Source organism: Archocentrus centrarchus, chromosome 16 (genome assembly GCF_007364275.1).
Source record: "Archocentrus centrarchus isolate MPI-CPG fArcCen1 chromosome 16, fArcCen1, whole genome shotgun sequence".
NCBI lineage: Eukaryota > Metazoa > Chordata > Actinopteri > Cichliformes > Cichlidae > Archocentrus > Archocentrus centrarchus.
The window spans coordinates 35,744,593-35,759,166 of record NC_044361.1 but is presented as its reverse complement, the minus strand read 5'-3'; the positions used below and the strand labels follow the sequence as shown (position 1 = coordinate 35,759,166).

Genomic DNA, 14,574 nt, shown 5'->3' with positions numbered 1-14,574 from the left:
ACAAACAATTTTCCCTCGAATGGTTTATTTCTATGATGCTTGAGGTCCTTTTATCAATTAAACCCCGGGCCTTCCACCCTTATTTTTTATGATGCTTGAGGTCCTTTTATCAATTAAACCTCGGGCCTTCCACCCTTATTTTTAATATGTTTAGAAATTTTTATTAACAATCATTCCGAAACGCGCAGTCATTTTGATATACTGAGAATAATTGTGAATAATTTTTCCGGGCCTCTAACCCTTATATTTAGAAATTTTTATTAATCATCACTCTAAAACGCTCAGTCATTTTGATCTACTAAGAATGAATCTTAATAATTTTTCTGGGCCTTTCACCCTTATATTTAGAAATTTTTCTTAATCATCATTCTGAAACGCTCAGTCATTTTGATATACTAAGAATGAATCTTAATACTTTTTCTGGGACTTTCACCCTTATATTTAGAAATTTTTATTAATCATCACTCTAAAACGCTCAGTCATTTTGATATACTAAGAATGAATCTTAATAATTTTTCTGGGACTTTCACCCTTATAGTTGGAAATTTTTATTCGAGAGAGCCTCAATCCTCTTCAGGTATGTCACCTGGTCTCCCACCGGTCCAACCGCGTGGACCGCGATTACGTCTAATCGCGGCTGGCCTCGACCACTTGCTAGGCAAAACTATTTCTAATCCTTATTTCACTTTTTCCTATACTAAAACCATTCGTTAACCCCTTAACTGGCAAGGGCCCGGTGACGGGCCGTTTGTAGTCCCTTTTATATGGCAGGCTAGACCCTCCCATTTTTATTGACACGTCATTCGGCCAATCATGTAACTGGCTGCACCAAATCACCTGACAAAGCTACGTGACGCCCTCTGAGTATTATTGGCTCTGGGAAACCCATTTCTTAACATGATTGGCCGAATGAGGTGTCAGTCAAAATGGGCGGGTCTAGCCTGCCATATAAATGCACTTCATTCGGCCGGCGGACCAGACGCAGCCAGTTAATAGGCTATGAAATGGGTTGTTCAGAGCCAATAATAACCAGAGGGTGTTATGTAGTTTTTGTCAGGTGATTTTTTTGCTGCCAGTTAAGGGGTTAAATAACCCAATATTTCTCGGGATTCTGCATTATTAATGTCCTTTTTAAATTTAGAAACACGGGAGTTAAACGTGATCTGACCACTTTTTTACAATACTCAATCAGCAGACATTCGGTAAAACAGGTTTCTGCCTTACCTTTTCATATTTCGCGCGCGGGGTCAGATCAGTTATTTTCCCGGTTCGTCCGAGTCAAACAGACCTATCCAATTCTGTCATATCTCCCTCTTTCATCCCGGACGAGCCCCCAATTTGTTGGGGAAATTAATCTTACACCGTCTTTTCCCCTCCCGGGTTCGTAATGAAAGCGTAGAGATCGGACTTTCAGTTTCATTTTTAACAATTTATTAATCACCACACATAATACATAAGGTCAAAAATAATGCAGATTTTAACACAAGCATGCTTGGAGATTGCATATTAATTCTCCCTTACCGCATTCATGCTGTTGTCTCCCCTAAGCGCCCTGCAATCTGACTGTGCGCGCCCCCGTTCTTTATGGTTCGGGGCCATAAAACCCATATAAGGATATATGTTTACCTCTCAGGCCAGCTCTGCTCGCTCAGTTATGCGACCCCCACTCTACTCCTCCTCTACTCTACTCCTTGCTGCACCTCTCCAACTTCTTAAGATAAACACAGTGTGCTCCCCAATAAGCCTTACATTCCTTAAATCTGCAATAATTAATTCCCTCAGTGAGCTTTACCCTGACCGGAGACTGTATGTTTACATAAATATATATTTGTTTACTGCTGCTCAGGCTTATTTGTATTACTCGAACTGTCATGTCCTGGGCCGTTTGCCCAGCGTTTTGTGTTTATAGTTTATTTCCTGTGCTTGTCCTCCCAGTGTGTTGTCTTGTTCCCAGTGTTGTGACTCGTCTGCGTGTTCCTTGGTTTATCACTTCCTGTATTATTTTGCCAGTGTGTTTTCCCTGTGCTTTGTGTCTAGCTTTGCTTTCCCTGTGTAATTAGTTTCATTTGCCTCACCTGTTGTTCCCTGCTGTTTCCTCTTGCCCTGATTACCCTTTGTGTATTTTAGCCCTCAGTTTTCATTTGTTCTCTGTCGCGTCGTTGATGTTTTGTGCCCGCATGTTCCAGTGTTCCTTGTGTTTTCCCTTCGTCACCCCTCCGTTGGATTTTGGTGTTCATTCTCCTCCGAGCCTTAATAAACCTCCTTTAAGTTATGTTTACCTCTGGAGTCCTTTGTTTTTGCCCTTCCTCACCCGTTTCCTCCCCGGCCATGACACGAACAATAAAGGTCCAAGTCTTTATATACGTTTGGTTAAATATTAGTAACCCTTGGAAGCGTCTATAAATTCTACTGATACCTTTTTTTTTTTTAATGTAATATATTTCTCTTTATTATACAGACCTATTCCTGTTTTGTTTGGATGAGGGTTACAATATAACTAAATCTTTTTGAAGTAGTGAAATAATGCACACACTATTGTCCTGATTTTGAAGTTGGTAGGAGTTGTTAACCTTTTTTTTCTTTATTTTTAACCTCTGCATCTGTTTGCTCTGCTTTCTCTCCGAGTTGTTCACATTTAATTGTGGATAACTGTTTCCCGTGTATAACACTGCTGTCCCCATTGTTCTGGGTTTTTATGGGGACTCTGGGTGTTGTTCTGTTATGGGTTTGTTTGTTTTTTTTTTTGTTTTTTTTTTTGGGGGGGGGGGGTGCATCTCAGCTCTCTATGGATGTTCTGTTTTTGTCTTTTAATTTCTTAAATGGTTAATACCACAGTAGACCCTGGTATGGGAGGACCAGGCACATCCCTTCGTTTTGATAGTTGGAATATCAAGGGTATGGGTCACCCGGTCAAAAGATCAAAAGTTTTTTCCCACCTGAAACAATTAAAACCTTCTGTAGTGTTCTTACAGGAGACTCATCTTCGGATTAAGGACCATAAAAGGTTGCTCTGCCCTTGGATGAGTCAAGTTTTTCATTCAGATTGTAATTCCAAATCAAGAGGGGTCGCTATTTTGATTAGTAAAACAGTACAGTTTTCACCCACGGATGTTATAGCCGATAAATATGGTAGATATGTGATAGTTGCTGGAATGTTAATGCAGAAAAAGGTTCTTTTGGTTAACATATATGCTCCAAACATTGATGATCCTGAGTTTGCAAACAGACTATTGAGCAGCCTCCCGTTTTTGAATTCTCATTTGCTTATTTTAGGGGGCGACTTAAATTGTGTCCTTGATCCAACATTAGATCGATCCAATCCCCGTAATTTAAATAAATCTTTAATGGCTCAAGCTTTCTCTGATTTCATGCTGTGGAATGGTCTTATTGACCCGTGGAGATCCCGAAATCCAACCAGTAAAAAGTTTTCTTTCTTTTCCAAGGTGCATCATTCTTACTCCAGAATCGATTATTTTTTTATTGACCAGACTCTTAATTCATGTGTAGTTTCTTCTGATTATTTGGGTATAATAATATCAGACCATGCACCAGTGGTATTAGATATTCATCTGGCTTCCCACAAACGTAGCCGACCTTTATGGCGGTTTAATCCTCTATTATTGGCAGATAAAGAATTTTGCGACTTTATTTCTAATGCAATTGACGAGTTTCTGTTGTTTAATAAGAATGACTCTACCTTGCATTCATTGTTATGGGAGACACTTAAATCCTACCTCAGAGGACAAATTATTTATTACACAGCACTTTCTAATAAAAGATATAACTCAAGGCTGACTGAACTGACAACTGCTATTGCTAATCTGGATCAAAGATATGCCATAAATCCATCACCAGAATTATTCAAAGAGCATACGGGTGTACAATCAGAAATTGATTTAATTTCTACCAGAGAGGCTGAACGCTTACTGTTACATAGTCGAGGCTCATATAATGAATATGGTGATAAAGCTAGCCGGTTATTGGCACATCAGTTACGGCGTCAGGCCAGCTCTCGAATAATATCTAGTATTGAAAATACCCAACATGTAATTACGACCGAGCCCACTGAAATTAATTCCACCTTTAAATCATTTTATTCTTCTTTATACACATCGCAATTTCCCACAGATACTAATAAAATGGAAGAATTTCTTCAAGGCCTTTCTATGCCAGTTATTGATTTGGATATTGCCAGGAACATGGACTCTTCACTCTGCCTTGTGGAAGTAATAAATTCAATAAAAGCAATGCAGTCAAATAAAGCCCCTGGCCCTGACGGATTTCCCATTGAATTTTATAAAAAGTTTATAGAAAAACTGGCACCATTAATGGCTATGTTTAACGAATCATTGGAACGCAAGACCTTACCACCAACACTGATGCAGGCTACTATAGTTGTACTCCACAAAAAGGACAAAGACCCAAATTTATATGGTTCTTACAGACCTGTTGTTATATGTATCAAATCCTGTTAATTCTATCCCCATTGTCTTAAGTATTCTAAATAATTTTAGCTCCTTTTCAGGCTATAAATTGAATTTGGAGAAAAGTGAATGCTTTCCCATAAATGCTGCTGCTTGTGGTCTCCAATATCCTGACTTACCTTTCAAACTTAGTCTCACAGGATTTAAGTATCTTGGTGTAAATGTGACGCGTTTTTTATCTGGCCTCGCTTCAGCTAACTTCTCCCCTCTAATTACAAAAATAACTTTTGATATCCAGAGATGGCGCAATCTTCCCCTCTCGCTCCTGGGGAGGATTAACGTTGTCAAGATGAATATTTTACCTAAATTTCTTTTTTTGTTTCAGTCTATTCCTGTTTTTCTGCCAAAAACCTTTTTTGATTCTTTGGATAGATTAGTTTGTAGTTTCATCTGGAATGGGAAGCCACCTGGAGTTCGGAAAACATTACTGCAAAGATGCAAACTCAGTGGGGGGCTTGCTTTGCAGGATTTTCAAGCATACTATTGGGCTGCTCATATACAAAAAATTAGTTATTGGTTAAAATCTTCCAGTTCCCCTTGGTGCAGATTGGAACTGTCATCTTGTACTGGGTCTTCATTATCTGGTCTAATATTTTCTTCTTTACCTGTAAAACCCTCTTTATATATTAATAATCAAGTTGTTCTTAACACACTGAAAGTCTGGTTTCAGTTTAGAAAGCGTTTTAAATTTGTCGCTGCCTCTTCTATGTGCCCTCTGATTAACAATCATTTGTTTCCTCCATCTCTCTCTGATCCATCATTTTCAGTTTGGTATGACAGGGGTATAAAACAAATAAGAAACCTATACACATTGGGGGTATTTAAAAGTTTTGCTAATTTATCTTCTGAATATAACTTACCTGGTACACATTTGTTTCGTTACTTACAAATTCGGAATTTTGTTTCTAAATGTTTCCCAAATTTCCCTTCTCTACCCCCTGAACAGCCCTGGGAAAAAATGCTCTCATATAATCCACATCAGAAAGGTCTGATATCAAAGACCTATAATTTTATTTTAACTTTAAGTATTGATTCAAGTATTAAAATTAAAAATGCATGGGATAAAGAGATGGGAATACAGCTGAGCGAAGAGCTCTGGGAAGACGCCATTGTCAGAATACAATCCTCTTCCTCTTGTGCTCGTATTAGCCTGATTCAATTTAAAGTGGTGCATAGGGTTCATTTCTCTAAATCTAGACTCTCTGAGATTTACCCAGAAGTTGTGGATATATGTGATAAATGTAAAGGTTCTCCATGTCATCTGAGCCACATGTTCTTTTTCTGTCCTAAAGTATATCACTTTTGGTCTAGTTACTTCTCAATTATTTCTCTTGTTCTCAAAGTGAATCTGCAGCCTTGTCCACTTGTTGCTATATTTGGCATCCTCAACTCTTCTTTAGTATTAAATTCCACTCAAAAGGATATTATTGCTTTTACATCTTTAATTGCTAGACGTTCTTTATTGTTACATTGGAAGTCTGATAAATGTCCCTTAATATCTCAGTGGGTTAAAGACATTATGTTTTTTTTAAAGCTCGAGAAAATTAAATACACTTTACGAGGTTGTACGCAAAGGTTTTACAAAAAATGGCAGTTTTCTTTCTTATTTTTCAAACTTGGAGGCTCTGCCCGACTGAATTTACCTGTCACTTTAACCTTTTGCTTTGGTTTCAAATATGGGTGTAAATGCCTGATGAGGTTGTTTTTTTGTTTGTTTGTTTTTTGTGTTGACCTTAATGAGCTGAGATGTACAGGGGGGCTGGTTTTGTTTTGTTGTTTTGTTTTCTAGTTTTATTTAGTTTTATTTTTTACTTTTTGATCATTTTTATTGTTTTGTAAAAAACAAAAAACAAACTAGTGCACGGTATTGTAATTTTTGATGCACTGTTTTGTCAGTATTATATTAAGAGTGGCTATAGGTGCATAGGTTCAATAAGAATTATACATTTATTGTAATTTCGTTGATTCACTCTAATAAAAATATTTTTAAAAAAAAAAAAATCTTTTCATTCATAAAGCATCACATACTATGCCCCCCCCCCCCCCCCCCCCCCCCCCCCCCCCCCCCCCCCCCCCCCCCCCCCAAAAAAAAAAACAAAAAAAAAAAACTATGGTTAAAGCAAAAGCTGTGTATTTTCCTATCTAAGGTGGGGGAAAAAAAGAGTTCTTACAGCATTCTTGTGTTCTATTTGTTATCACATCTGCATTTTCTTAAAAAACACACTACACTCAAAAAAATAACTCTTTGGATTAACATAAAAAAATCATGGAAAAGATTTCCACATGATTACTTTACTTTATTTCAGCATTATGTAATTCTGTTGCTCCAATTTAAAGCACCTGTGTTGGTTCAACTTAATTTATTAAGGTTGATTCAACCTATTTACTATAGTTGGGCCCAATTTAATTTAATAGAGCCAGCCCAACTAATTTGTAATGTTTTGGACCAACTAAATGAATTTACTTGTTTCAGATGAATTCAAATTTAGTTGAATTCAACTTATTTTACAGTGGTATAACTACACTACTTAATTAAGTTGATCCAATTCATGGAAATTAAGTTAGCCTAACAAATTTGCTTTATGCTGAAAGAAAGCAATTTAATCTTGTGGAAATACTTTCCATGATTGAATTACGTTGCCTTAAAGAATAGTTTTTTAGTGTTAATAAATTAAGTGTTTTAACAGTACTGGTTGAAAGGGTGGAAAGAATACACAACAAATTAGAAAAAATACAATAGAATTGTATTTCCAAAAATGTATTTCCAAAAATGTAATGCATTTACTTTTACATGTGCAGTGCAGATGCTTGCTATGGAAGCTCATTTCCGCCACTAAAAAAAAAAAATCGCCATCCGTAACGCAAAATTTTGAGTTATTAACTCGAAATTTCGAGAAAATAACTCGAAATTTCAAGTTATTAACTTGAAATTTCGAGTTACAGATGGCGATATTAACTTGAAATTTCGAGTTAGCACAGCCAATCAGGATGCAGGAACGGATGCAGGAACGTCATTTCCTTGTTACCGGAAGCACAGGGCACAGCCGCACTCGGGTAGAGACTGTGCTGCATTGTCGCCAGGGTTTTCAGGTAGAGATGTAGTCTAACGAGTGGTAACTATCTAAAAGGTATGTAATCAGTGCAGATTTTTTCCGTTATGCCTCACTTATATGAAATATTTTAACACCACACGCTAAGATCGGTCTGGGGATCGATGTTGAAGTGGCGGCATGACGGCACTATGTGCACAGCTTGGCTTGGCTAGTCGCCGTGCTAACGTAGCTGCTAACGTTTCCTCGTTCCGCTGTGAAAATAAATCAGATGTTCAACGTATGTTCCGCATGACTTTTCTCCCAGGTCATTCGCATCCCACCTGTCATGACATTTCGCCCCACAATTTGAGAACCACTGATTAGTGTTTAATTGCAGGGAAGGTATATTACCCAGGAAGTTATATTACAAGCTTCTCAACTACATTAAGTACACTAGACACCGAGACTTGATGATCATATGGTGGATTCATAAGTGATCATTTGTACATACTTGTTTACAGCATGGAAGACCTGACTGACTTCTTGAGACGAAGAGAAGTCTCTGAGGAAATAATACAAACCCTGGAGAATGAGAAGGTACATAATTCTAATTTTTTTTTCTTTTAAATACTACTTTTTTCATTCAATATATAATTGTATTTTCAAATATATATATGTGTGTGTGTGTGAAAGTGAATTATTTTTCCCTCTGTAGATCGATGCCAGTGTTATAAATCTGATGTCAGATGAGGAGCTGAAGACTTATCTACCATCATATGGTGATCGCCTTGCAGTATTTGGATTTTGCAGACGGCAGGGCAACAGCCGAAAGTCGACGCTTTTTGAACGTCTGAAAACCAAATTGTCCAAAAGAAAAACATCTGAAGATGGCAGCAGCACAGCGCAAGAACATTCAGAACCAACCCATAAAAGAAATGCTCTGAAGACAAAGAGAAAAATAGAAATAGGATGGATGCATTATGATGAAGATGCTGATGTTTTCAAGCAGGTTAGAGCTAGACGAGGAGGAGGGACAAGAAAAATGGTAATTTGCAAGGACGCTAAGAAAAGTGACATATTACAGGTTGCAAAAGATCTGTTCTTTCCAAATGGAGGAAATGTTCGGGGGCCCTTAACAGATTTTGAATGTGATCTAAAGGATTATCAAGAGATGACAGTTGATGGTGGATTAACAGTTGGAGAAATGTACAATGTTACAAAACTAAATATCCTTAGGTTTTACCTGACCACAAAAAAAACCCAAAGCAGCCCAGGTTTGCAATCATCTTCTCAAGACCAAAACTCCTCTTCTTTTACTGTTGCTACAGTTTCTTCATTTGCTCCTTTTGAACAAGTCAGCCCTGATGTGACACAAACTGTAGACACTACAGACAATAACCTTTCACTCTCTTCCATGCAGGCTGTAAGTGATAACTCTTCTTACAGCAGTGACATTGTTTTTATTGGACCCGTCTCTGACAGTGAGTCAATAAATTTGGACGACACCCTGGTTTTAACTCCACAACCTGGCCCAACCAGTGAGAGAATGAAAAGAGTACTAGTCGTTCACAGAGGGCAGGTAATGCCAGAGCTCATTTCACATTTTAGTGCTAATGATCTCGAAGAAGTTGACATTAAAATCCAGCTTGTACTGCCTGATGGAACACCTGAAAAAGCTTATGATCATGGAGGAGTTGTAAGAGACTGTCTTTCAGAATTCTGGAAGGAATTCTATGACCAGTGCACCACTGGAACTGCTTACAAAGTGCCCTTCTTAAGGCATGATTTTGGGCAGCAGGAGTGGGAGAGTGTGGGCAGAATCATTGCATTTGGATGGGCCACAGAGAAATATCTCCCTGTGAAAATTGCCCCTGCCATTCTGGAACAAGCTGCCTTTGGATATGTGAAGAGCGATATTGTGGAGAATTTTCTCAAGTTCATGCCTGAATCTGAGCGTACAGTGTTAGAGGCGTGGCAGTCAGATTTTAGCAGTGTGGACCAAGAAGAACTTGTAGACATACTTGATAACCAGAGCTGCAGAAGGATGCCAACAGCCTGCAATGCTACCGAAGTCCTAATGGAGCTTGCACACAAAACACTTGTCCAAGAGCCTGCCTATGTCATCGAACAGTGGGCGAAAACACTCAGCACTGCAGGTGAAAGCCTTTGTGATCTGTCTTCAGTATATGAAGCCCTCCAACCAAATGTGAGAAAGGTTCTCGGGTGTTTCACTTTTCCTGAAACAATGACGACCCATCAGAAGGTTATTCAGAAATACCTAACTACATATGTGAAGAATGTTGAGAAGCAACATTTGTGCTTGTTCCTTAGGTTTTGCACAGGTTCAGACTTATATCTTGGAAAGAACATCATTGTTGCATTTAACGAACTTGAAGGTTTCCAGAGGCGACCTGTGGCACACACACGTGGATGTGTACTGGAGCTGTCAATAAATTATGACAGCTATCCTGATTTTAGTTCTGAGATGAACAGAGTGTTGGAATCCAATGTGTGGGTCATGGACATTATCTAATACTTTAATTCACAAACACTGGATCTGGACCCACAGATTTGTACAAGAGATTGTATTTGAGTTGTGCACTAAAACAGAACTGTTACAATGTGAATCACATGTTTCAAAACTGATTCCTGAGAAAGTTATTGGTGAAACACTAATTGAATTCAACTTGAGGTACAAAATTAGAGACTTGAATTTGTTTGTGTGTGTTCTTATTACATGGCAATATGTTTTGAAAACACTTGATTAATGCACTTCTGCAGAGGTGTCAAAGTGGCAGCCTGGAGGCCTTTTTATAAAAATTCCTATTGCCTCATTCAGCATCTGCGCATACCAAGTTAAAAATCAAAGTATCTTTACACATTTATAAATTTTTCCTATAATTTCATTAGCCATACTCAATCCAAAAAAAGAAGGAAAAACTTAATTTAAATCTGACAGTTTAGTTATCTAATGTTATAAAGTGAGATTATAGTGGCTCCTCAGAAGTTACAGTTTGAGACCCCTGCAGTAATATAGTTAATATATCTAACATGTTCTATTATAATGCACAAGTTTTAATGTTTACAAGTTCAGTTTTATATTATATGCCAGTAATTCAATAGTTATTTTTTGTGCACCTCTATTCAGCCATCTGGGTTATGGTGACTATGTTGCTAAAATGAGTGGCCATAAAGCATAATTGATATATTTTTATTTTGGACTTAAGTGAAATCAACAAGTGCTCAGCTGGGGGTTGTTTCTTGATGTATCAGGAGTGATAAAAGTCTTGTTTCTCCCTTCTTTCATTGCACTGCATGACTGATTTTTCTTATTAACTTTTTTCCCCAATATTTTTTCAGCTTTAAACCTTAATGTTTTTGGTTCATAGAATTTTAGGCCACTATGTTCTTATTTCAGAAAGTTTAGGACATCTTTGTAAAATCTTGCCATTTTACCTGTTCTTATCTTAAATTCTTTGATATTTTACAAGTTTTGCACATTTTTGATTTGTGTAGTCACTTTTTTTTTTAACTTACTGCTCTGGATTAAATGTTAATTGCTAAGTGTCCCTGTTTTTGAGATTTGTGTATTATAATAAAGTATTCAAGGAGACTACAATGACAGAGCTCAGTTCATTTTTATATATAATTTTGGACAGACAATCATCACCTTGCTTAGTTAAGCTCATCTATAAGCTAGATTTTCTATATAAAAATATAAAAATCTAGACAACCAAATTAGTAATTTAACATTATCAGAAAAAAATAAAATTAAGAGACATCAAAAATGAGATACAAGTGAACAAGGATTAAAAAAAATATCTTCAGAAAGCTAAAATCATAAATCCACCATGAGACATATCACTTTACCTTAATGATCTCCAAATACCAGGTTTGACAGGCAGCATGTGTAAGATTTAAGCCTTTGTACATGAAAAAACTGGGATGTTCTCTTTGTGCAGACAACAATTACTGTAGAAATAACAACAAAAAAAAAGACTAGATTAAGATTAAGATAGTGTTTATTTGTCACATGCACAGTTATACACAGTACAATGCACAGTGAAATGTATTTTGTACCTGCAACCATATATACACACCAGGGTTATTATAGTTAACGAAAACGAACGAAATAACGAAAACTGAAATTGAAAAAACATTGTCGTTAACTGAAATAAATAAAAACTATAATTAAAAGGAAAAAACGATAACTAATTAAAACTGAATTGTGAGTTTACAAAACTAACTAAAACTAACTGAAATTATCGATAAACTGACTTTCATTTACTTGTTTTTTTGGGGGTTTTTTTAAGCCTTGTGGATTGATATGAAATCATTGTTTCCGCTCTCCGAGTTTAAGCTGGGAGCGCCACAGGACAACTGTGTGAGTGCGCATGTGCGTGCGCTCACCGCGCTGGTCCGCAAAGTAATGGCTGCGGTCTGCCGAGTCCCGTATGGAGGTTCTTTGAGTACAAACACCTGCACACGACCACAAGGTAATTAACACACACAATCCAGCTACACAAGCATAAATGCGGACATGAGGTCGGCAACTTCTGTAGGTTGTGTACAGAGGCCGCAAAGACCCTGCAGGTTTAATTAGCGAGCATCTAACCAAGCTAGCTCCAAAACAGAAGCAGCTTCAGGTGGTGAGAACATCAGGATGCAGCTGGATTTGAGCTTTGACTCCTTCAAGGAGTTTGTTTTTGTTTAACACCACATGTAGGCATTATTAATCTGCTGCACTGATGCTGAAGTTTATTGTGGAGTTTATTGTAGAATTTATTGAGTTTGGGAGTTCATGTTTTTCTTTGTTTCTCCCTGATTATGCTCATGTGTGTCCTTAATATTACACAAATTTAGCATGTCTTGTGAACAGTTGGTTGTTGACTATATTTCTTTAAACTGTATCTTTTGTCAAGTTTTCATTACACAATAGTCACTTTTGCGCCTTGAATCTTGCACCTGATTAGGTATGAAAATACTAAAACTAATACTGAAACTAACTGAAACTAACTAAAACTAAGCATGAAACCAAAAATAAAAACTAATAAAAACGAGCAAAACCACTCTGAAAACTAATTAAAACTAACTGAATTAGAGAAAAAAAAGTAAAAACTAACTAAACTAAACTATAATGTAAAATCCAAAACTATTATAACCCTGATACACACACATATAAATAAGAATAAAAAAAAAAAAAAAAAAGTAATTCACACTATACACTATACTCTATATACTATACAGTGTGAATTACTTTTTTTTTTTTTTTTTTTATTCTAATAAGCCAGAGGACTAACTGTTCCTAAGGAAGCACAAAGGTTAAAGGACATGTGCTTTCAACAGCTCTGTCAAATGCATAAATAGGTATAACCTTTAAGGCAATGTCTCCAACTGAGCAAGCATGAGCTGCCTTAGTTGTACATACAGATCCACTGTATCAAACACATCATTTGTGAAGCCCAGAGCATGTTCAGCCATCAGTTCTACACAGAGATGAAAGACATCCTCATCACATGGAAAGTCTTTGAACACACATTCTTCAAGGCAGGCTTCAACTTTCTCCATATTGACATGCTGGAGACAGTCTCTCGCTCCATAGATGTCTGAGAGGGCATACATAAAAGACGGTCGACCATGAGGACTGCGGGAGTTGTGGACTGGGCGTATTCTGTGGTCGTTCCAAGCCAAAGCAACTTCGTTTAATTCCTCCTTGATGACAAAAATACACACAAGTAACATTTTTAATTTAAACATGTACAAAAAACAACTAACTTCTGCATAAATTATGTTAGATTACGTGACACCATTATTGTACCTTTGTAATGCAAACTTTGTTCTAATTTCACTATTTTTAAGATTAAGATTTAAGATAGTGTTTATTTGTCACATGCACAGTTATACACAGTACAATGCACAACATGTTAATGTATATACATAGGCACAGTTGTGGCTTAGATCATGATGTATGCATTTTAATTTATTTTTAGCTAAAACTGTATATGTATAATATGGGGATTTGAATTCTTATTTATTTATTAGTTTTGGCCCACTATAAATGATCAATTTCAGAGACACATATAAACCCACATAATGAATTTGTAATATGTGTACCTTGATATTCATTTTAATATATTTATCTGAAAAAAAGAGATCAGATTTAAAACTATAATTTTCATGTGTACTTTAATGTATACAGTATTTCAGCAATATGCCAAAGGCCATGTATGCTGCTAAAACAGTCAGTTACAACAGATATCAGTAGGTAAACTCACCTGTATAATGTGAAGAAAGCAGAACTGGACCAATGATTTGTCCAAGAACGAGTCTGAGAAGTGTCCATCCTCTCTTAGTTTGTCAAACAGGTCGATCCAGTACTGGACACACTGACTTCGTAAGATTAGCCACCATCTTTCAACACGCTGATTTCCTGTACTTGCTCCAAAAGTGACATGATCAGTTTCTGAATCACTGTCTGAAAAATGTAAAAACCTTTGCATCTGGGCCACATGGACGTTTTCTGTTCCTAAATCTAATCTCACTCGATCAGGGCATCCACCATGTTGAATCACGGCATCCATGTAGTAACCAGCAATCACTCTGGGGTCATTATTTGTCTTGTAAGCTTCAAGCCATATAACGCTCCTTGAGAAGCCGTCAATACATCCACTTATTGCAATTCCAAATGGCTTAAGCTTATCGTATCCGTCGATGTGCCACACATAGTTGGGGCCTCTGCTATGATACACTCGCCTCCGCAGTCGTCTACGGCAGAGGTCCCCAACCCCCGGGCCGTGGACCGGTACCGGGCCGTGGGACATTTGGTACCGGGCCGCATATAAAGAATAAATAACTTAAATTATTTCCGTTTTACTTATTATCTGCGCCTAAACTATATTTTATTTTGAAAAATGGCCGGATTCGCTCCGTTACTTCCCTCCATGACTTCCTCTTGACGTGTCAAGACGTTTCTGCTCACATGATACGTCACCGCTAAAATTAAACCCAGAAGCTTCAGGCCTGTCTAACGAAATCGGTTGGTTGACCTACATAACGCT

General features: G+C 37.3%; 1 protein-coding gene and 1 long non-coding RNA gene across 3 annotated transcripts; one reads left to right on the top strand and one right to left on the bottom strand.

Annotated features, from left to right (window-relative positions):
- Nucleotides 1-7,485: 7,485 nt before the first annotated feature.
- On the top strand, nt 7,486-8,961 carry LOC115793801 (uncharacterized). Of its 2 annotated transcripts, none has more exons than XR_004021139.1 (3): nt 7,486-7,612; nt 8,038-8,113; nt 8,232-8,961. It is a non-coding gene; the product is annotated as an uncharacterized LOC115793801 (long non-coding RNA). The 2 variants fall into 2 exon arrangements; XR_004021138.1 differs by having other exon boundaries at nt 8,210-8,961.
- A 3,847-nt stretch (nt 8,962-12,808) lies between these two features.
- Nucleotides 12,809-14,276, bottom strand: LOC115793799 (uncharacterized). Its single transcript, XM_030748917.1, has 2 exons — nt 13,792-14,276; nt 12,809-13,228 (listed from the first exon to the last, which is right to left on the bottom strand). The coding sequence occupies exons 1-2, from the start codon at nt 14,095-14,097 to the stop codon at nt 12,893-12,895; spliced, it is 642 nt and encodes a 213-aa protein (XP_030604777.1). The 5' UTR covers nt 14,098-14,276; the 3' UTR covers nt 12,809-12,892.
- Between the last annotated feature and the right edge of the window lie 298 nt (nt 14,277-14,574).